The 23345-nt window shown below is 44.3% G+C and overlaps 1 protein-coding gene and 1 pseudogene across 1 annotated transcript; one reads left to right on the top strand and one right to left on the bottom strand.

Annotated features, from left to right (window-relative positions):
* Window positions 1-4569: 4569 nt before the first annotated feature.
* Window positions 4570-4683, bottom strand: LOC132885569 (U2 spliceosomal RNA; annotated as a pseudogene).
* A 13155-nt stretch (window positions 4684-17838) lies between these two features.
* On the top strand, window positions 17839-21817 carry LOC132884256 (endonuclease domain-containing 1 protein-like). The gene is made up of 3 exons (XM_060918073.1): window positions 17839-17909; window positions 20357-20773; window positions 20967-21817. Exons 2-3 carry the CDS (start codon window positions 20471-20473, stop codon window positions 21528-21530), a joined length of 867 nt encoding a protein of 288 aa, XP_060774056.1. The 5' UTR covers window positions 17839-17909; window positions 20357-20470; the 3' UTR covers window positions 21531-21817.
* The last annotated feature ends 1528 nt before the right edge of the window (window positions 21818-23345 follow it).

The following is a 23345-nucleotide window of genomic DNA, read 5'->3' as shown; positions in this document are numbered from 1 at the left end:
CATACAACGCACACGCATCTGAGATGTGCGACAAAAGCCTGGGTATCTGATGTATGCACCACCAGTCATGAGTTTTTAGGCAATGAAGTCATTACTGTCCAGGTCCAGATGGTGGCGTTAGAACATAGACAGACTGTGTACGTGTACTGTAGATGACATTATGGTCAGTGTGTAAAGGATCCTGTGAAATGTGGACCTCATCATGTGATATACTCTGCACAACTCGGATTCTCTCCTGGTGTTCTCAGCATGCAGGTGAAATTGTGGATGCTTGTGATAAATCATGGAGGTGTGAATGTGTGGCTACTGTAGATGTGTGTGTGGTAAAGGGCAGGAGTTTCTGTGAATGGAGCTCATTAATTTAACAACTTACGGTATCTACATGATAATTTTGTTGTCACCTTTCGAAATACCTCTAAAATTGATGGGGTAATATGCAAGAATTTCTGTGGCACTTCAGGGAGTAAAAAGTGGAAATGTGTCAAAGTGTTTGCAAATCAGCATGGAGCTGTAACATGCGAGTGTCTAAGATCTGACGTGAGCGTGCACATATCAGATGGGTTGATTTAGAGCAATAGGAACAGACAGTGTATTGTGTACGTAGGACATATTTGGTTGACGATTCTTGGGTTTCACGTGACGTCACATCTGCCTCATTAGTTATTCAAAACTTTAGCTGGTGGTCAACCAAAGCTCAGCTGACAAAACGCTTGTACGGAGAAGGTGCACTGCTCACGTGAAAAATGCCTTACGCTTGCGTTGTATTAGGTTGTTCGAATCAATCAAACCTGATAAAAGTTTCTTCAGGGTTCCCCATGAACTAATGAAAAAAGGTGAACGAACACAGGATTTCACAAAAAGACATTGAGAAAGGTGGCTTTTGAACCTCTCACTGAAATCGAAGGGAGCTGAGTCAAAACATGCTCGAGTTTGCAGTGGCCACCTGGTGAAAGGTTTGTATTTCCCTCTCAGCTCTGTCCTTAGTGTTTTCCAAGTACTTTTCTTGCTATGTGTCATTATTTTACGATACTTTTTTTAGTCACAAAACGCTAAAGTCCCCAGCTGTTTCTTTGTTTACTCTTCACTCGATGGCCGCCATACTGAAAACAACGTGTGTCTCGCTTTCTTTAACAGGGCGTCCTAGCAGTCTTTTCAATGACAACAGCATAGACTGGGCTCCAACACTGAAAATAGGTCATGATAAAGTCAAACAGCAGTCAGAGGAAGATAAAGAGCGTGAAGTAAGAGCAAAATCACGAGAGGAGACACGCAAACGTTCAGAGGGTGCTGAGGCTTTACTGCAGTTCCACAAGAAAATGAGATAGAATACAAAACAAATCAGCCACCAAAGCAAGTGCACGTGATCAAAACAACCACGAATAATAAAGTCCATATGCATGAAGGTCGCAACAAAATTTTTACCCAGCCGTACAGTTACAATGATCTGCTCATCAGAAATCTCATCTCATCTCATTATCTGTAGCCGCTTTATCCTGTCCTACAGGGTCGCAGGCAAGCTGGAGCCTATCCCAGCTGACTACAGGCGAAAGGCGGGGTTCACCCTGGACAAGTCGCCAGGTCATCACAGGGCTGACACATAGACACAGACAACCATTCACACTCACATTCACACCTACGCTCAATTTAGAGTCACCAGTTAACCTAACCTGCATGTCTTTGGACTGTGGGGGAAACCGGAGCACCCGGAGGAAACCCACGCGGACACGGGGAGAACATGCAAACTCCACACAGAAAGGCCCTCGCCGGCCACGGGGCTCGAACCCGGACCTTCTTGCTGTGAGGCGACAGCGCTAACCACTACACCACCGTGCCGCCCCTCATCAGAAATAGAAGAAATATTTACACTTACTCAAGCTGATATTTGGTTGGATTGAGTCGAAGTAAGAAAAAAATGGCATCGCTCATCATCACTGATGCAGTTCTCAAGACTGAACCAAATCACGATATTATATACATATATATACACGCCAAGACCCGCAAAATTGGCAATTCACAGTTCATTTCTTCTCTCTCTTCCGGCGGGCTTCCCTTTGCTTGTGGTACGTTGCAGCTCTTCTATCGCAGTACGACTTGCAGATGGTCTTTGTAACCGCTCTCCATTTCTCTCTATTGAGTGCAGAGTGATTCCACATACCCAACACACTTCCACTTTTCAGATCTTTTTTTAAAATGTCCTTAAACCTTAGTTTGGGACGGCCGACAGGTCACGATCCACTTGCTAGTTCAGAGAATAATAGTTGTTTTGGGACTCTGTTATCATCCATGCGGCAGAGGTGTCCCAGCCAGCGGAGACGACTCCTAACTAACTTGATTTCGATGTCTTCGACATTTGCGTGTTGGAGGACTTCCTCATTGCTTATAAAATCATCCCACTTGATCTTGAGAATGAGACATAGATGACGTTGTTGCAGAGAACGAAGCTCCCTAACTTCATGCTGATACAACCCCGATTCCAAAAAAGTTGGGACAAAGTACAAATTGTAAATAAAAACGTAATGCAATAATTTACAAATCTCAAAAACTGATATTGTATTCACAATAGAACATAGACAACATATCAAATGTCGAAAGTGAGACATTTTGAAATTTCATGCAAAATATTGGCTCATTTGAAATTTCATGACAGCAACACATCTCAAAAAAGTTGGGACAGGGGCAATAAGAGGCTGGAAAAGTTAAAGGGACAAAAAAGGAACATCTGGAGGACCAAATTGCAACTCATTAGGTCAATTGGCAATAGGTCATTAACATGACTGGGTATAAAAAGAGCATCTTGGAGTGGCAGCGGCTCTCAGAAGTAAAGATGGGAAGAGGATCACCAATCCCCCCAATTCTGCGCCGACAAATAGTGGAGCAATATCAGAAAGGAGTTCGAGAGTGTAAAATTGCAAAGAGTTTGAACATATCATCATCTACAGTGCATAATATCATCAAAAGATTCAGAGAATCTGGAAGAATCTCTGTGCGTAAGGGTCAAGGCCAGAAAACCATACTGGGTGCCCGTGATCTTCGGGCCCTTAGACGGCACTGCATCACCTACAGGCATGCTTCTGTATTGGAAATCACAAAATGGGCTCAGGAATATTTCCAGAGAACATTATCTGTGAACACAATTCACCGTGCCATCCGCCGTTGCCAGCTAAAACTCTATAGTTCAAAGAAGAAGCCGTATCTAAACACGATCCAGAAGCGCAGACGTCTTCTCTGGGCCAAGGCTCATTTAAAATGGACTGTGGCAAAGTGGAAAACTGTTCTGTGGTCAGACGAATCAAAATTTGAAGTTCTTTATGGAAATCAGGGACGCCGTGTCATTCGGACTAAAGAGGAGAAGGACGACCCAAGTTGTTATCAGCGCTCAGTTCAGAAGCCTGCATCTCTGATGGTATCGGGTTGCATTAGTGTGTGTGGCATGGGCAGCTTACACATCTGGAAAGACCCCATCAATGCTGAAAGGTATATCCAGGTTCTAGAGCAACATATGCTCCCATCCAGATGACGTCTCTTTCAGGGAAGACCTCGCATTTTCCAACATGACAATGCCAAACCACATACTGCATCAATTACAGCATCATGGTTGCGTAGAAGAAGGGTCCGGGTACTGAACTGGCCAGCCTGCAGTCCAGATCTTTCACCCATAGAAAACATTTGGCGCATCATAAAACGGAAGATACGACAAAAAAGACCTAAGACAGTTGAGCAACTAGAATCCTACATTAGACAAGAATGGGTTAACATTCCTCTCCCTAAACTTGAGCAACTTGTCTCCTCAGTCCCCAGACGTTTACAGACTGTTGTAAAGAGAAAAGGGGATGTCTCACAGTGGGAAACATGGCCTTGTCCCAACTTTTTTGAGATGTGTTGTTGTCATGAAATTTAAAATTACCTAATTTTTCTCTTTAAATGATACATTTTCTCAGTTTAAACATTTGATATGTCATCTATGTTCTATTCTGAATAAAATATGGAATTTTGAAACTTCCACATCATTGCATTCCGTTTTTCTTTACAATTTGTACTTTGTCCCAACTTTTTTGGAATCGGGGTTGTTACATTACAGGCATTTAGCAAATGTTCTTATCCAGAGTGATGTACAACATACCCAGAGCAGCCTGAGTAGCAGTTGGGGGTTAGGTGTTTTGCTCAAGGGCACTTCAGCCATTCCTGCTTGTCCAGGGAATCAGACTGGCAAACTTTTGGTCCCAAAACTGCTTCTCTCATCATTCAGCCATAAGAAGAAACCTTTATTTATTTGTCACATGCACACTTCAAGCACAGTGAAATTCATCCTCTGCATTTAACCCATCTGAAGCAGTAAACACACGCACACACACCCAGAGCAGTGGGCAGCCACTAGAGCGCCTGGGGAACAGTCAGGGGTCAGGTGCCTCACTCAAGGACGCCTCAGCCCAAGGCCACCCCACATTAACCTAACTGCATGTCTTTGGACTGGGGGGGAAACCGGAGCACCCGGAGGAAACCCACGCAGACACGGGGAGAACATGCAAACTCCACACAGAAAGGCCCTCTCCAGCCGCTGGGTTCGAACCCAGAACCTTCCTGCTGTGAAACGACCGTGTTAACCACTACACCACCGTGCCGCCCTAATTAAACTGATAAAAACAGATACTGCACTTGATCTTAACCAAAAGGCCAAGAAGCAAAAGTTGTTGCAAAAGGTGTTGCATTAAGGTTTGATGCTGGTGTCTTCTTCGGCAGTGGTATGATGGTGGTGGCCTTGAAGCACGGGGGTATGATGGCTTGGCTCAGGAAGGTGTTGTGAATAACTTCCCCCAGTTCTTATTAACATTTAATAACAGTTCTTATTCTCCAGATGTGCCAGGCTCAGGTGCAGTGCTGCCAGTATGGTGTCATCAGTGGAACGGTTAGGGCAGTAGTATGCAAACTGAAGTGGATCAAGTATTTCAGGGAGTCTTGATGTTATGTGGTCCTTGACCAGCTTCTTTAAGTATTTCATTCTGATGGAAGTGAGTGCTATAGGGCGGTAGACATTGAGGGTTGATGCTGGTGTATCACAGTGGTAAACATGGCCTTGTCCCAACTTTTTTGAGATGTGTTGTTGTCATGAAATTTAAAATCACCTAATTTTTCTCTTTAAATGATACATTTTCTCAGTTTAAACATTTGTCTTCTTTGGCAGGGGTATGATGGTGGTGGCCTTGAAGCACGGGGGTACAATGGCTTGGCTCAGGAAGGTGTTGTGAATGTCTGTGAGGACATGCGTTAGTTGGTCTGCACAAGCTTTCCGTGGGTTGACTCTGAGCAGGATCCTCCTGAGGTCACTTGGATCAAGACAGAGTACTTCATCATCTAGGCAGCAGTGAACTTATAGTAGCAACAGTTTATTCCAGGTTGATATGATGGCTTGCTTCATTCTTTTTTCTCTCCACAGATGTTGAGTCTTGTCTTAAGTTTCCCTTAATGAGCATGACTGCAAGAAGTATGGAATAAAATGCAACACTGTGTGCAATTTCAGGAAAATAATCCACAACAGGGTGGTGTGATGCAGACGAAGTGAAGTGGAATTACTCTTACCACCATGAAGCTGATTATTTCCTCTAACAGAACTGCCCCAAGTGGTTTTAACCAGAACTATTCTTTACACTCCCCTCTCGACCACAACACTACGCGACCGGTGTACATGACCTTCTACAGATAAAGACCACTCGACTAAGATCTCTTCCTGCAATCATCTCACATCTCCTTCTGAACTTCAACATCAAGTTCCAGCAGATTCTGGTGAGAAACAGGTTGGTTTTATTCATTTTTATACTGGGCATGAATTACTTTCAAGATCTGAAGAGTAAATATGTTAAATAAATAAATCATGCATGACCTGTCCAATTAAATCAGGAGGTGTGGTCCACTCGTGCATCATCTCTCTTTCAGTCTGTATTAGCCTAACATTCAAGAGTCCTGTGTGTCAGAAGGAGCATTTTTATAAAACACAGGAACATTGACTTTGTTTTATGGAGGAGTTTCCCATGTCGTTTTTGTAAACCAATACAATACAAAAGCATGAAAGTCGAGTCAAGTTTTTAAATTATTTTCAGTCGTCTAATACAGGAGTGTCCAAGGTTTTTTCAAAGGAGGGCAGATTAGACGACAACACAATATCAGGGAACTGATCAGTAAAATATACACATCCAGTCAGCTCCATAAATATGTCTAATAAAATACTGTATATTTGGGTTGAAGTTAAATGAATATGAGCTCAATATTCAGACATTCGGCTTTAATGTAAGAGTATTTACATCAGGTGAAGGGTGTAGGAATTACAGTGCTTTTTAAATCTGAATATTTTTTGCATTGCCCATGATTTTTCATGATGCTCCATAATGTTAAACCCCTTCATTACCACAATAGTCTCTTGACATATGAGAAATATTTGCACACACATTTGCCCCGGTTTTTGATGAGGAAGTATTCTTATTTCAGTCTCTTTTGAAATTTAGTTTGATTTGTTTTTAAATAATAGTAATATTTATTCATTTTGATTTACCAGTGTATTTTTGACTTCCCATTACAAAGAGCAAAAGTACATCCATAGGTCTGATCTTAATGTACCTCTGCTAGTGACTTCAGGAAGTGTGAAGGATGTGGTTGTGGTGGAAAATATTACCTTCTGAAGAAAAAAACAACAACAACAACAACAGTTAAACTCACAGAGACACAGTTGATTCCAGAGTAATATGTTTATGATCACCGCGGCTGGGGAGAAGAGCTTCAGAGAACAAGGTGTTAGATGCCATTAAACAGTTCCCTGCACAGGGCTAGTGTTTCATGACTGGTTACAGGTAGACAAAGGATTTCATGCTAATTGGTCAAATGAAGAGTCTACACCCATAAACCTGATCTTTCTGTCGGTCTACTGATAAGAGCAGGTCTCTCCTTAATTTAAATCAAGTCAAGTCAAGTCAACTTTATTGTCAAATATGCTATACATGCTCGACAAATTTCAGTCCTCTCTGACCCACGGTGCAAACAGGCAATGCAATAAATAAAAAATAAAAATAGAATAATTGAAAAAAAAACAATATAAACAGTATAAACACTCTAGATAGAAACTAGACATAGACTAAACACTCAGACAAACAATATAAACAGTATAAATAAACAGTATAAACACTAGATGAGAACAAGACATAGACTAAACACTCAGACAATATAAACAGTATAAACACTAGATAAGAACTACACAAAGACTAAACACTCAAACAGACAATATAAACAGTATAAACACTCTAGATATGAACTAGACGTAGACTAAACACTCATATAGACATACACACACACACACACACACACACACACACACTCTGGTTCAAATAAACAAAACAGACAAGGGCACTTGAGGTATAGCAGGTAAACATGAAATAAGCAGAATAAACAAACTAGCAGCTGTTAAGGTGAGGTAGTGCGGAATAGTGCAAATGAGCGAGGTAAAGTGAGATGTGCGGTCCCTGAGTTCAGTGTGTTAATGAACGATGAGGTGTGTGTGTGTGTGTGTGTGTGTGTGTGTGTGTGTGTGTGTGTGTGTGTGTGTTGGGGGGGAAACTGTGAGGATGACATGTCAGATACTGAAGGGGGGGCAGGGGGGTGTGCGAGCAGAATCTGTGGCAGGGGCAGAGGGGGGAGGAGGGGCAGAACAGGGAGGGAGTTGAGCCTCCTGACCGCCTGGTGAAAGAAACTGTTCTTGAGCCTGCTGGTTTTGGCCCGGAGACTCCGCAGTCTCCTCCCCGACGGCAGCAGGCTGAAGAGGCTGTGAGATGGGTGGGTGGGGTCACCTGCAATCCTGATGGCTTTGCGGGTGAGGCGGGAGTTATAAATATCCATTAGAGAAGGGAGAGAGACACCAATGATCCTCTCAGCTGTTCTCATGATGCGCTGCAGAATCTTGCAGCAGGACACGGTGCAGGCGCCGTACCACACGGTGATGCAGCTGGTCAGGATGTTCTCAATGGTGCCTCTGTAGAAAGTGTGCATGATGGGGGCCGGGGCTCTTGCTCTCCTCAGTTTGCGGAGGAAGTACAGACGCTGTTGGGCTTTTTTGGCCAGTGATGCGGTGTTGTTGCTCCAGGACAGGTCTTCAGAGATGTGCACACCCAGAAACTTGGTGCTGCTCACCCTCTCCACTGCAGCACCGTCGATAGATAGTGGAGCATGCTGAGTGCAGGGTGTCCGCGGAGTCTAAAAAAGTCTAAAATTACACATTTTCAATTTTAGGCCTAAAAAAGTCTAAAATACAGAGATATTTTGCACTGTTGGTCTAAAATCTCATTTGGGTAATTTAAGACCTAGGTTACGTGCAGAATAATTCTGCACGTAGACAATCTTCCCGGAAGTTCCTTTCAGCTCCTAGATGTCACCCGGGATTGGTTGGCACCTAGGTGCTGAAAGGAACTTCCGGGAAGATTTTCTAGTTTCGGTTGTGTTGCCAGATTGGGCGGTTTTAAATGCGTTTTGGCGGGGTTTGAACATATTTTGGGCTGGAAAATGTCAGCAGTATCTAGCAACACTGCCGGCGGGAAGATTTCCTGGTTCCGGTTTACAGCGCTGACTCAGTTCGTGCAATTGCTGGTGTTGCATAGGCTACCGTGTAAGCTCTGGCAATTTCAGCGACAAATTAAAAATGGAAGCAGACGAATTGGTTCCTAAAAGAACTAGTAAGGGGTCAGTCATCTGGCATTTTTGGATATCGTGAGGAGGACGTGGAACAGCAAATGCCAGTTTGTAAAGTGTGCAAAAAACCTGTCATCACGAAAGGCAGCAGCACTACAAATATGTTCCATCACCTGAAGACTCACCCGGTACAGTATGAAGAGTCTCTTAAACTCCGAACTACTTGCCCACGAGCTAAAACCCCCCACAAGCTAAACAAATGACCATGGTGGCCTCGTTCTCCAAAGCCGCCCATATGAGAAACTGAGTCAGAGATGGAGAGCTATAACGGATGCAATCACTCACTTCGTTGCCGAAGACATGATCCCAGTTAGTATAGTGGAAAAACCAGGCTTCCAAAAATTACTAAACACACTTGATCCCAAATATGAGTTGCCTGGTCGCGGACATTTTACAGAAAAGGCAGTACCGGAATTATACACATCTGAGAGGCAGAGCCAGAAAACACTCAGTTCAAAAGTGTGCAAAGAGAAAAATGATGTTTTGCAGATCTCTCTCTTCTCTCCCTCAATCTCTCTCTCTATTGTGAATGTTCCAGTGGTTCTCAGTAGTCAGGTTAATAGCTTGGAGATCTATTTTTTAAAATAATTTAATGAATGCGCACTTTTCTTATTTAGGCTAAATGTCTTTCTCAGTGTTGAGCTTGCACTTTATTGGTTTGAGCTCTGAGCAGCTCTGTATTGTGTTGCCCCTTTGTTGCAATTTTCAAGATTGTTTTTGCAGTTTGTGCCACATCTTTGTTGAATAAAAATAGTCTTATTTCAATTCAATTGTGATTAATCACTAACATGAAAATTTAAAATGTGTTGTTGAAAACCACCTTTAAAGTTAACCAAGAATGTTATTTAATCTGCAGGGATTGTAGTGAAAACAGTAAAGAGTAAAAGTTAGATTTCATGGGGTCCTTTAGAGGAGATTTAAATATATCGAGATATATATCGTATATCGTGAAATGGAGAAAATGTATCGGGATATTCATTTTTTCCCATATCGCACAGCCCTATTGTCACGGTTTGTAGCAAAATGGGCAAATGCAAGTTTAACGACTGCTGGCTTGAACACAATGATTTCGTAGACTGGTTAAAACGTGTACCAAACAATCCGTTTGAGGCGTAATGCACATTGTGCAAAAGAACACTCAAACTCAGCACCCTGGGTGTAAAGGCACCGGAATCGCACGCGAAAGCGGAGAAGCACCAGGCTGCCCATAAAAGTCTGCAACATTCGCATGCCATCACTCAATTTTGTTCACCGTTGTCAGGTCCAAGCACATCTCGAGACGGTGTATCAGCTAACTCCGTACGAACTGTAACGTTACAACACGCAAACCGTACGGAATCGAATGCCTCATTCTCAAGTGATTTGCGGGATGTCTTTGGCTCCACTGCAACTTAGTTCCTCATTAATGCAAGAGCACACCCTAGGGATGTAATGAGTTCATTGGTGAATGATAATAAATTTTGTTATTTCAAAAGTAATTCAGGCTCTCCCAATTTTCTTTATTTTTTTGTGCGGCATAAGTCTTAAATTTAACCTGTTATGGTCTTAAAAAGGTCTTAAAAAGTCTTAAATTGAACTTGTTCAAGCCTGCAGAAACCCTGTGGGTGTGCTCTCTCCTGAAGTCCACAACAATCTCCTTCGCCTTCTCCACGTTCAGACGGAGATTGTTGTCCTTGCACCACATGGCCAAGCGGCTCACCTCACTCCTGTAGGTTGTCTCATTGCCATTGTTGATGAGACCCACCACAGTCGTGTCATCCGCAAACTTAATGAAGAGATTTGAGCTGGATGTTGGTGTGCAGTCGTGGGTCAGCACAGTGAAGAGGAGGGGGCTTAGCACACATCCTTGGGGGGCCCCCGTGTTCAGTGTGATGGTGCTGGAGGAGTTGCTGCCGACCTGTACAGTCTGTGGTCTCCCCGTCAGGAAGTCCAGCAGCCAGTTGCACAGGGAGGTGTTGAGTCCTAGCTGGTCCAGTTTATGAATGAGCTGCTGAGGAATGATTGTGTTGATTGCTGAGCTAAAGTCTATGAACAGCATTCTGTCATACGTATGAGTCTTTTGTCTCCAGGTGGGTGAGGGCTGAGTGGAGGGCAGTGGAGATGGCGTCATTGGTCGAACGGTTGGACTGATATGCAAACTGGAAAGGGTCCAGGGCGGGGGGGAGGGCAGACTTGATATGCCTCATGACTAGCCGCTCGAAGCACTTCATGAGGATGGGAGTGAGTGCGACAGGGCGGTAGTCATTGAAGCAGGAGGGAGACGGCTTCTTCGGGACCAGGATGATGGTGGTGGTTTTGAGGCACGTGGGGACAACAGCCTGGCTCAACGAGATGTTGAAGATGTCTGTAACGACATCTGCGAGCTCCTCGGCACAGTCTCTCAGGACACGACCAGGAATGTTATCAGGACCCAGGGCTTTTCATGCATTTGTCGTCCTGAGAGCTCTCCTCACGCTGTCTGGGGACAGCGTCAACACCTGGTCGCCAGGAGGTGGTGGGGTCTTCTGTGCCGTGGTGCTGTTGTCTGCCTCAAAGCGAGCGAAGAAGTCGTTCAACTGATTCAGCAGAGACGTGAAGTTGTCACAGGTCTGTGGCGAAGGCTTGTAGTCTGTGATGGTCTGAATCCCCCGCCACAGGTTCCTGGTGTCTCTGCTGTTGTTGAAATGGTCAGCAATGTGCCTGGAATACTGTCTCTTGGCCACCCTGATGCCTCGTGACAGATTGGCCCTAGCTGTCCTCAGGCCCACCTCGTCCCCAGCTCTGAAGGTGACGTTCCGAGCCCACAGGAGCCTATGGACTTCCCCTGTCAGCCATGGCTTCTGATTGGCCCGAATGGAGATGGTTCTGGTGACCGTAACGTCGTCCATGCACTTCCTCATGTAGGCAGTGACAGTCTCCGTGTACTCCTGGAGATCTGTGATGTTGCTGTAGGTGGCCGCCTGTCTGAACATGCTCCAGTCAGTGGTGGAAAAACAGTCCTGGAGTGCCTCTGAGCAGGGGCGGTCCTGGGGGCAGTCCGACCGGGCGGCACGAGCGCGGGCGCGAAAAAAAAAAATGGTCCCAAAAGAAAAGGTCCCCAAAAAAAAAACTGCCAAAAAAAAAAAACAAGACGGGCGGGGGGGATCTAATGGATAGGAAAAGGTCAAAGCCATCAGGTGCCCAATTCCGGAAGAAAAGGAAAGAAGAGGAGGAGAAACGAGCAAAAGAAAAAGGTATGCTTTATGAATCAATTTCAGTGAGTGACATGAATTAGTGCCCTAATTAGCCTTATATTATTGATGCTTGCTAACATGGTCATAGCTTTACATGGTCATTTAAACATTTCTCGTCATGTGTTGTACGTCGGGGACACGGCCCATTATAAATTTGCTGTTACCAGAATGGCAATGAGTCGTAATGTATTACTTAAGACTCTGTGTAATGTCATAGTAGTGTAGTACTATGGTAGTAAAGTCTTTTTGATGACTAGTACAACATTCCGCTGGCGGGATTGTGCATATTATGGGGCTACGACAAGTTAGTATATATGTATGTATATAGACTGTATATATATATATATATATATATATATATATATATATATATATATATATATATACTGTATATATATATATATATATATATATATATATATATATATATATATAGTATATATATGTATATAGACTGTTTTCCTCTTACTTCTTTTGCACGTCTTGTTATTTATGACAAATTATAGTGGTTTGCCATTTTTGCCACTTTAAAGAGTGTTAACTTCTTCATTTGTTACTTCTTGTTATTTATGCTACACAATAGTGTTTGTTATTTCTTCTTATGTGTACAGTAATATGTATAGGATTTACGTCTTCTCTGTCGTTAGTTCATTTATTTATGATACATGATTGCGTTTTACCATTTTTGCCACTTTAATGTGTAGTATTTTTAGATCTTTTGTCACTTCATGTTATGCTGTAATTGTGATTGTTTAACTGTTGAGCTTCTTTTGTTATTTATATGGTGCGACTTTAATGGAGGTTTAAGTCTTCTTGTTAATAATAATGGTGAATGGTACTCTATGATAATTCATTGTGCACTCTGTTGGTAAAACTGACTGACTTGTGCAATATTTCGACCATCAGGTGGTGCTGTAGTGCAGTTGTGCTTTCTTTAATAGCTGTGGATAGCTGTAATGCGAAGTCATTGAGTCTTTTTGTTTATTGTTTATCTTTTATTGTTTATCTTTGTATTTTTTATTGCACTAGTCATTAAAACTGGAAATTTGTTCTTGAAAATAGCTGTTGTGAGTTTGTGTATGGGGTCGTGTGTGTTCTGGACGAAGTTAGTGTTTTCTTAGGTGGTGGGTGGGAGGTGGTTGTCGGGTTGGGCGGGGGCAGACTTCTCCCACCGCCTGAGCCCTACAGAGTCCCGGTATGATGTGGGGGATCGAGAACTACTAGCGGTCAAACTGGCCCTTGAGGAATGGAGGCACTGGCTGGAGGGAGCGCAACATCCATTTCTGGTGTGGACGGACCATAAGAACCTGGAGTACCTCCAGCAAGCAAAGAGACTGAACCCACGACAGGCTAGGTGGGCCTTGTTTTTCAGTCGATTCAACTTCACCCTATCGTACCGCCCCGGCTCTAAGAACACCAAACCTGAAGCGCTTTCCAGGCTGTTCTCTGCCACCAACAGAGAGAGTGAGGTTGGACCTATTATCCCTGTGTCCCGGATTGTGGCCCCTGTCTGCTGGGGTGTTGAGGAGGCCGTCCGATGAGCTCAACGCCAGGACCCCAGTCCTGGGACGGGGCCACCGGGCCTCTTGTACATCCCTTGACAAGCCCGGGCCAAGGTTCTCCAGTGGGGTCACTCCTCCCCTCTCACCGCCCACCCGGGAGCTCGGAGGACCCTGGACTTCCTGAAAAGACGCTTCTGGTGGCCGAGCATGGAGAAGGAAGTAAGGTCATTCGTCCTGTCCTGTGATGTATGCACCAGAAGCAAGAACCCATGACAGCATCCCCAGGGCCTCCTGCATCCTTTGACCATTCCCTGGCATCCCTGGTCCCACGTGGCAGTCGACTTCATCATGGGTCTCCCTGAGTCACAAGGTAATGCCGTCATTTTGGTCATAGTAGACAGATTTTCTAAGGCCTGCCGCTTCATACCACTGTGCAAGCTCCCTTCTGCCCTGGAAACTGCCAAACTCATGTTCACTCATGTCTTCCGAGGTTTTGGTCTCCCACAGGACATCGTTTCAGACCGGGGGCCCCAGTTCTCCTCCCGAGTATGGCATGGGTTCTGCAAGCTCATCGGGGCCACTGCCAGCCTCTCCTCTGGGTTCCATCCCCAGTCCAATGGTCAGACAGAGAGGCTCAACCAGGACCTGGAAATCACCCTGCGAGGCCTGGTGAAGGATAACCCAACATTATGGAGCACCTGGCTGCCATGGGCGGAGTACGCCCACAACACCCTGCAGTTATCGGCCACCAGGTTGTCGCCGTTCCAGTGCCAATTCGGGTTCCAGCCACCTTTGTTTCCAGAACAGGAGGAGGACGCTGGGGTGCCCTCGGTCAACCAGTATGTCAGACGGTGTCGCAAGACCTGGAACAAGGTCAGGAGGACTCTCATTCAGACTTCCAGAACCAATCAGACTCAGGCCAACCGCCATAGAAGGCCTGCCCAAGTTTTCCGCCCTGGGCAGCGGGTTTGGCTGTCCACCAAGGACCTTCTGCTGTGGGTGGAGAACCGCAAACTTGCTCCTCACTACATTGGCCCCTTCAAGGTGGTGCGCAGGGTGAACACTGTTGCCTACCGGCTCCAGTTGCCCCGGACTCTAAGGATCAACCCCACATTCCATGTTTCCCTGTTGCGGCCCGTACTGACATCCATGTATGCCCCTGCCCCTAGGAATCCCCCGCCCCCCCCCGCATCTTCCAGGGTCAGACTGTTTTCACCGTGCGCTGCCTGCTGGACTCTTGCCGGGTCCGCGGGGGCCTTCAATATCTGGTAGACTGGGAGGGCTATGGTCCTGAGGAGCGCTGCTGGGTTCCCGCTCAGGACGTCTTAGATAAAGAACTGTGTCGGGACTTCCATTCGGCCCCTCCGGATCGCCCTGGGAACGTCAGGAGACGCTCCTGGGGGGGGGGGGGGGGGGTCCTGTTAGGACTGGGACTGTTTTAGCCTCTAGAGGCCGCTGTTATTTCCTTTTCTTGTCATGTTTGTCTCTGTTCCGTGTTCCTTGCCTTTGTCTTTGTAGGTTTTGTACTTTGCTTTTCTTTTTGGACTTGGTATTTACTGTTTTTTGGATCTTCTGAGCGTTGGTATTTTTGCCTCTTCTTTTCTGGTTTTTTGGCTTTTGTATTGACTTTGAACTTTTGGATTTTTTATTTTTTCCCTTATATCTTCTGAGTGGGGGCGGCACGGTGGTGTAGTGGTTAGCGCTGTCGCCTCACAGCAAGAAGGTCCTGGGTTCGAGCCCCGTGGCCGGCGAGGGCCTTTCTGTGTGGAGTTTGCATGTTCTCCCCGTGTCCACGTGGGTTTCCTCCGGGTGCTCCGGTTTCCCCCACAGTCCAAAGACATGCAGGTTAGGTTAACTGGTGACTCTAAATTGACCGTGAGTGTGAATGGTTGTCTATGTGTCAGCCCTGTGATGACCTGGCGACTTGTCCAGGGTGTACCCCGCCTTTCGCCCGTAGTCAGCTGGGATAGGCTCCAGCTTGCCTGCGACCCTGTAGAAGGATAGAGCGGCTAGAGATGATGAGATCTTCTGAGTGTTTTTGGACTACACCTTTTGGATTGTACATATTGTAAATAAACTGTTTTTTGCTACTCTACTTTTGCCTCACACCTCTGCACTTGAGTCATCCCCCTGGTGGCCTAGTGGGGGTTTGCTGGATTATCACACCAGCGACCCAGGTTTGAATCCCAGCAAAACCCTAACAGACGCTTTGTCCTGAGCCTTTGCAATCCTATACAACTTCCTTTCTCCTCCCGGTGTTTCCAATTCTTTTTCCACCTCTTTCCATGCCTTTGCTTTGGCTACAGCCACTGCCTTTTTTGCCCTTTTCTTTGCTTGTTTAAACTCTTCTCTATCTACTTGTGATCCAGATAGCTCCCTCTTCTTTTTCACCGACTTCTTATCTTTCACCACTTCTTGCACTTCTTCATTCCACCATCAAGCTTCTTTATCTTCCAGAGGTCCCTTTCTCAATGTTTTGCCTTGTACCTCCTCATCCACTTCATAAATCGCTCTACTATTTTCCTCCCACCACTGCTGGACTCCAGCGTACGGTCGTGTTCTTTCCAACACTTTCTCTTTAAACTCCCTCTTAAGCTCTCCTTCTTTCAACCACCACCACTTGATTTTTGATTCCACTTGCCTCCGTTTACTTCTCCTGGCCACTCTCCACTCTATATCCGCCACCACCACCCAGTCCCCATTTATGACCTTGCAGTTTCTCGGCTCTTTCAAATGTTGCCTTCTACACATTAGAAAGTCTATTTGAATTTCCCTCACACCGCTCTTGTAGGTCACGTACCAGTTCTCTTCTTTCTGGAAGAAAGTGTTGCATATTGCCAGATCAAAGGACATAGTGTAATCAATCACTCTCTCCCCTTCCTCATTCATGTCTCAGATTCCTCACTCTCCATGTACTCTCTCCACCACTCCTCTTCCTCTGCCCATATGTCCATTCGGATCAGCCCCCAGAATTAAACTCTCCTCTGGCATCATACCAGTCTCCAGATCCATCTGCACCCAAAAGGCTTCTTTCTCTTCTTCCTCACAGCCAGTTTGGGGTGCATATGCACACAGGCTGTTCACAGTCTCCTCAAGACTAAGTCTGATGCTCATCACCCTATCATTCCTTCTGCTAATGCTGACTATGCTATCTTTGAGATACTTTGATATCACAATCCCCACTCCATTCCTTCCCTGCTGGTTTGCTCCACTGAAAAGTAGCTTATAGCCACTTCCCAGTTCCTTTATGCTAAAATGGACTTAATGAGAGAAAAACCCAACCTTTTAATTGACAACCCGATCCCAGCTGTAAAATATGGTGGAGGTTCTGTGATGTTTTGGGGCTGTTTTTCCTCCACAGGCCTGGAAACCTTGTTAGGGTCCATGGCATCATGGACTCCATGAAACACCAGGACATTTTAAATCAGAATCTGGCTCCTCTGCTGGGAAACTAAAACTGGGTCATCATTGAATCTTCCAATAGTCCAATGATCCGATGCCCAAATTAACACCAAAATGGTTCAGTGAGCACAGATTCAATCTTCTGCCTTGGCCAGCTCAGTCCCCTGAGCTGAACCACAGTGAAAACCTGTGGGCTGAGCTGAAGAGGAGAGAGCACAAGAGAGGGCCGAGGACTCTGGATGATCTGGAGAGATTGTGTCAAGAGGAGATGCCCTGCTCTGGATCTCCAACTTTATAAAATGTTATAGGAGAGACTCAGGGCTGTTTTACTGGTCAAGGGGGCTGGACAAAGGGACTATTAAACGCAGGGGTGCCAATAATAGTGGCACATGTATTTTTGTTGAAAATTATTATTTCTTGATAAGGGATTTGTTTTCCTCTGAATAAATTCATATCTATTAAAGTTTGGATTTTTCTCATTTTTTCAGTGTGAGATGAAGCGACTTCACTAAAATGTGGATTTTTTTCTAATCTTTTTACTAATCTTTACAAGGGTGCCAATAATTGTGGAGGGCTGTGTGTAATTACTTGGACATTTGAGAGAGGAATTAGTGTGTACATGTGACAGGAAGGGTGTTCGTTTCTCCCTAACCATGACTTTGACTTTTTTAACCATGAAACAGCGACATCAGTGTTATAAAAAGGAGAGGATCTGAGACAGGAGAGCGATAGAGCAGACGCTCCTTCTGCAGGTAAAGATCTCTCTCTCTCTCTCTCTCTCTCTCTGAAGATCTCCTCCTGGCATCATCTCACATCATCTACTGAACCTCAACATCAAGGTCCAGCAGCTAGTGGTGAGACTCTCGCTCTCTCTCTCTCTCTCTCTCTCTCTCTCTCTCTCTCTCTCTCTCTCACACACACACAGACACACACACGTGCATATACACACTGTTCTCTCTCTCTCTAGCACTGCATGCTGGGAGTTTGGGTGTGTGAGTGATTATGGAATGAATGGGAAAGTTTTCTGACTGATACTTTCTTTTTCTACTTCCCACTTGTTTCTTGGCGTAAGGTGAGAAGAGTTTAATTCATCATTTTGTGGTTATTGTTTGGGATTTGTGTATAGTGGTAGATTTTCCATGAAGTATGGCGTCCCCCCTCAATGAGGTCCCCCCCATCTATTAGACATGGGGTTAGAGTGGTGGCTGACGCTCGTTATACCGTCGAACAAATTCCCCTGGCTGTAGGAGAGCAAATCGGACACAAGAACATCACCTACGGCTCTTGGATGAATAAGGTCATGATGGCTTTTGTCTGCGAGGAGCGTCTAGTTCACCTGTTGGTGGAGAAAGGCCTGGTGTTAGATGATCAGTTTATTGTTGTCTCACCGTTATTTGTACCATCAACATGTATTACCGTGTCAGGTGTTCCCCCATTTATCCCGAATGAGCTCCTCGAAAAAGAACTGACCCGGTTCGGAAAGTTTGTCAGTGGTTTTAGGACAGTCCGTCTGGGGTGTAAAGATGCTAGACTGCAGCATGTCCAGTCCCTGTAGAGACAGGCTTTCATGTGTCTTAACAGCCCCTCACAAACCCTTGAGATGACGTTTAAGGTGAAATATGAAATTGGTTTCTCCACAGTGTATGCGAGCTCTGGCAATATGAAATGTTTTGAATGTGGTGATGTCGGACATAAGCGCTCATCCTGTCCGCACAGAGAGCAAACAGCAGCCGGTGGTGCAGGTGAGCCACAGTCTGAGGGGGACGCTCACAGCGGGACCCCGCAAATCACACAGCAGGTCTCAGGAGACACTGATACCTCTTGATCTGGTACGAAAAGAAAGATGACAACTGAGGAAAACATCATCTCTAATTATAATGATGTTGAGGAAACTGAGGCACAGCCTGGATGTCGTGGAGTTGGACAGACTAAAGCAGTGAGAGACAGTCAGACAGCTGAGACTGAGGAACAGCTCAGTGCACGTCCCGGTTCTCTCAGACAGGCGCTTGGGGCCGAATCTGCGGCTCAACCAACTACAGTGCTTGACTTTCCATCCTTGCCTGTCTGTGCTGCAGTGGAGGAACAGGAGGAGGAAGAAGATGGAGCCATTCTGTCTTTTCAAACTCCAGTACTACAGGACTTCTCAGCATCATCAAAGAAGGCCTTGTATGCAGTTGCTGTGAAGGTTCTAAATAGAATATCACTAGCTGGTGTACGGGAGTCAAGGTGGTTGGGTGTGTTGGCACCAAGTTCATCACCCAAAAGTAGCTGCAGATTTCTATATAAACCCTCCATAGAGAAACGCACAGCAGATCTGCAGTGGAGCTGTGGCACATATACTGTAGATCCAACAGATATGTGGCACATATAGATCCAAGGATGGAGAGTCATTGCCATTTTCGTAATGATGAGGAGACACTGCAGCACTTGTGGCTCAGCTGTCCCAGACCGAGTCCCCTTTTTTCTGTGCTACAGCCGATACGCAGGGGGTTAGGAGAGGTTTTAGAAGATACATTGCTTGTCTTTGGTCCAGGGTACATAGCAGCACAACGCAGACACATCAATTTGGTTAACTTTCTGATAGGTCAGGCAAAAATGTGCATCTGTCTCAGTAGAAGGAACAAAATGAAAGGGACAGGGTCCACAGATGTTTCGAGGGCTGACAGCTGCTCGGCTGAAAGTTGAGTTTGTATATTATAAAATGATGTTGAATTTAGAAGCTTTTCTTTCTGTTTGGGGAGATGGAGAGGTTTTATACACGATAGTGAACCATTCCCTTTTCCTAATTTTTGAATCACAGTCTTGTATTTTTTTTTTTTTTTGGGGGGGGGTAATTTAATGTAATTATCATCCAACTATTAAAGGACTGGTTAAAGGTCAAGGTCTCTCTCTCTCTCTCTCTCTCCCTCTCTCTTGCCCTCTCTCTCTCTCTCTCTCTCTCTCTCTCACACACACACACACAAACACACACACACATGCATATACACACTGCTCTCTCTCTCTCTCTCTCTCTCTCTCTCTCTCTCTCTCTGTCTCCCTCTTTCTCAGTTCTTCTGTATGGATTGTAATCTTACACACATAATTACTGCACAAAACGTCTTAAGTATTTGGGAAAATATTTATTTATTTATTTTCATACATTTATTTTAAAGAACAATGTAAGACATTAAGAAATGAATAATTTTAAAATTAATTCTGTTATATTTAGAATAATCTTCAGGTCAGTTGTCGTCCACAGAGGTTGTTGACTGAGAGACTCCACTTCTGATCACATGTGAACCGTGTTTATCTCGTGCTGTGATACAGAAAGATCACCTGAAAACACCAAAACTGTCCGAGTTTAAAGAGATTTGAAATGAAATGGAAGATTGGAGATGGCAGTTTGTTTGTTTGTTTGTTTGTTTGTTTGTTTGTTTGTTTGTTTGTTTGTTTGTTTAAAACGATGATTAACAGATTGATGGACGGATTCAGATGATGAACTTGAGTTTTGATTGGTGTTTGTTTTCCTCTTGTCCTCAGCTAGATTTCTGCTCTCCATCATCACACACCCCTCACACTCCTCACACACACTCCTCACACACACCCTTCACACTCCTCACACACACTCCTCACACTCCTCCACCGTGTATCAGGATGAAGCTCCTCGCTCTGGTGCTCCTGCTCGCCGCTTTCTCCTCACCAATCCTGACGGAGGTTGTGGGTTCTTTCCAACAATCCTGTCCTAACTTCTTCATCCGAAACCCAGCAAAACAAAATCAGATCATCGTCCCGACTGTCTTCTCTGGACGTCAGTATCAGAAGATTTGTCAGCGCTTGGAAAACGGTTACAGATTTGCCACCGTGTATGACACCGTGAGGAGGATCCCTGTTTACTCAGCCTATACATTCATCAACGAAGTGATCACTCAACGTTCTGACTGGAAAATTGAACCTCAGGTCAGTCGGTGTGTTTAAATGTTACAGTACTGATTTATTAACATGTGGAGCATTTAAGTACACAGATAATATCAAGTAAATATGCAGCAGTTAAAAGCACACCACTAGTTTCATTTCTGTAAAATCATATTCTTATGTTTTATTTATCATGAACAGTGTAATTCACTACTGTTTCATTTCTCCTCCTTAACAGCTTGAAAACATCCCTGAATATAAAGATATCAGATACATGATTGACTCCCCGAGAGATCCTGGAGATATCTGGAACCAGGCTGTGGACTCAGATTATGTCGGTAGTGGTTATACTCGAGGTCATGTGTTTCCAAATAGCTATGCTGCTTATCAGTTTCAAGCAGATTCCACCTTCACTTTAACCAACATAGCACCACAAACCGAAAACGACAATGGGGAGTGGGAAAGGCAAGTGGAGCAACAGATGCTTAGACACTTGAGAGATGATTGCAGGCTAGACCAAAATCACCCGGCGTACATTGTGACCGGGGTCGTTCCTGGGGATCAGTGGTTACCCATAACAAGAAATAATGTCAGGTACCCAAAGGGAATTAACATTCCCAGTCATTATTGGAGCGCTTTCTGTTGCACCCATATAAATAATATTCAAGAACGCGAATCAATGGCCTACATTGCTGAGATGGGGACCTTTTCTGTCCGAGAGCCCTCCCTTGACAAACTGAATAGCCGACTCACTTCCTTGTATGGTCAGTCGTTCAGTGTGTTTCCAGGATTAGACTGCTGAAATCTGTTTTTAATCTGATCGCTAGTATTTTGTTTAGCAGTCAGTTAAAACCCAAAGTGATCGCTAAGCTTCTTCTTAACCTGAAATTCTTTCTTTACATCGAAAAAAAGCATAAAAACCATTTTGCTTAATGAATGCTGATTTTAAAGAAAAGGGAAAAAATGCTGCATTAATCCTGGTACTATTAAAGAAAATAAATAAATAAAGCTATGTCTCATCTGTCTGATGCATTTCTCAGTTAATCATCCTACAGATCTTTTAATAAAACTTCACTGTTTGCTGCAAAACTGGTCGTTTTGTCGCCTCATCATTTCACAAAGTTTTAAGGTGAAATGTCACCTGAGTTTTCAGCTCCTTTATAAAAACGCTGAGCTGTTTCACTGTTGTGAAATTTTCTCAGAAACCGTTATTCTGTTAGATTCTTCTGATTAGAGATTTTTTTTTTTTCAGAATAGTGTGTTGTAATTGCAAGTTTTGCAAGCTTCTTGAAACTGGTTCAAGGTCACTTGATGTTTGTTGAGGTCAGGGGAAAGTGAACTGGTGGTTAAAGATGTTCGAACTTCAACTGTGTCAGGAATGAATAAGTGATGACGTTCAGGAACAGTTTATTTCAGAGTGGTATCACGGCTTTCTTCGCTCTTCGTTCTCTAATAAACGGTCTTCTCTGGTCACATGTTGTTGTGTATTAAAGCTGTTCCTGCTCCTTTCGGTGGAGATAAAGCACCAAGTCCTGACTTGAGGAATAAACTCACCTCAGTTTTGTCCACAGGTTTATTATAGACGCTGTGTTTTCTATCACTCATGTACAAGTCTGTTTATTCCTGTATATATTGTACTGCTCGGCCTCCATGTTGGTGTCACTACTAACGTTTACTGCATTAGGTAACATGAACCGAGGTTCAACTTCAACATGAAGAAACCATCGGTGACATTAAAGAATTAACAGATTATTAACAGATGGTTGTTTCAATGTTAATGTTAAAAAGACTAAAAAAAACAAAAGGAGTGTCATTTTTTTTTCTCCACTAAAGTTACGCGTGTGCATGAGTTCTGGGCAAAAACACTGCAGCTGAAATAAAGCACACACCTGCTCTCATGCATCTCCTTTATTATTATTATTATTATCCATCCATCCTCTATACCGCTTCTCCGTCAAGGTCGTGGAGGAAGCTGGAGCCACTTCCAGGTGAGAGACAGGGTTAATCATTCACACTCACAGAGTTGACCGAATCTGCATGTCTTTGGACTGTGGGAGGAAACCCATGCAGGCACAAGGATTACATGCAAACTCCACACAGAAGGGCCCCAGTCAACCACGAGGTTCAAACCCAGAACCTTCTTGCTGTGAGGTGACAGTACTAACCACTGCACCACCCATGTTACAGTTTATGTCAATGCCCCAAACCACTCCGTGGCCAGTCAGAGGGGCACAGTAAGAGTGAGAGTGAACGTCAGGCTGATGAAGCTCCTGCTGCACTCCTGCTATGACCTCAGATGCCTCGTCAAAGCAGAAGTGAAACCTCTCTGCTTTATTTTAGTAGAAATACACAGGTAATTTTTTTTAAATCGTAATTTAAAAAATCATTTATTTCAAACTTCTAAAGCAGTATTCAAATGCAATAACTTTGCGGCACAAACTTGTCACTTATCTATGCCAAGTCACATAAAATACTTTGTTTTGAAACAGATAAAAATAAATCCCAATTCCAACCAACGATTTCAATCTTCATGACTTTATTTATTAACCGATATTAGTACAATGATCGATGTTAATAATCCAGTTGTGATTTGTAATCATCTCCTGAATAAATATCC

Source organism: Neoarius graeffei, chromosome 4 (assembly GCF_027579695.1).
Source record: "Neoarius graeffei isolate fNeoGra1 chromosome 4, fNeoGra1.pri, whole genome shotgun sequence".
Lineage (NCBI taxonomy): Eukaryota > Metazoa > Chordata > Actinopteri > Siluriformes > Ariidae > Neoarius > Neoarius graeffei.
This window is presented reverse-complemented; position numbering and strand designations above follow the sequence as displayed.

Bases quoted from the DNA above. Each gene is read 5' to 3' on its own strand.
- LOC132884256 (XM_060918073.1), top strand. From the start codon at position 20,471: ATGAAGCTCCTCGCTCTGGTGCTCCTGCTCGCCGCTTTCTCCTCACCA. The intron at 20,774-20,966 runs GTCAGTCGGTGT...CCTCCTTAACAG, and splicing joins ACTGGAAAATTGAACCTCAG to CTTGAAAACATCCCTGAATA.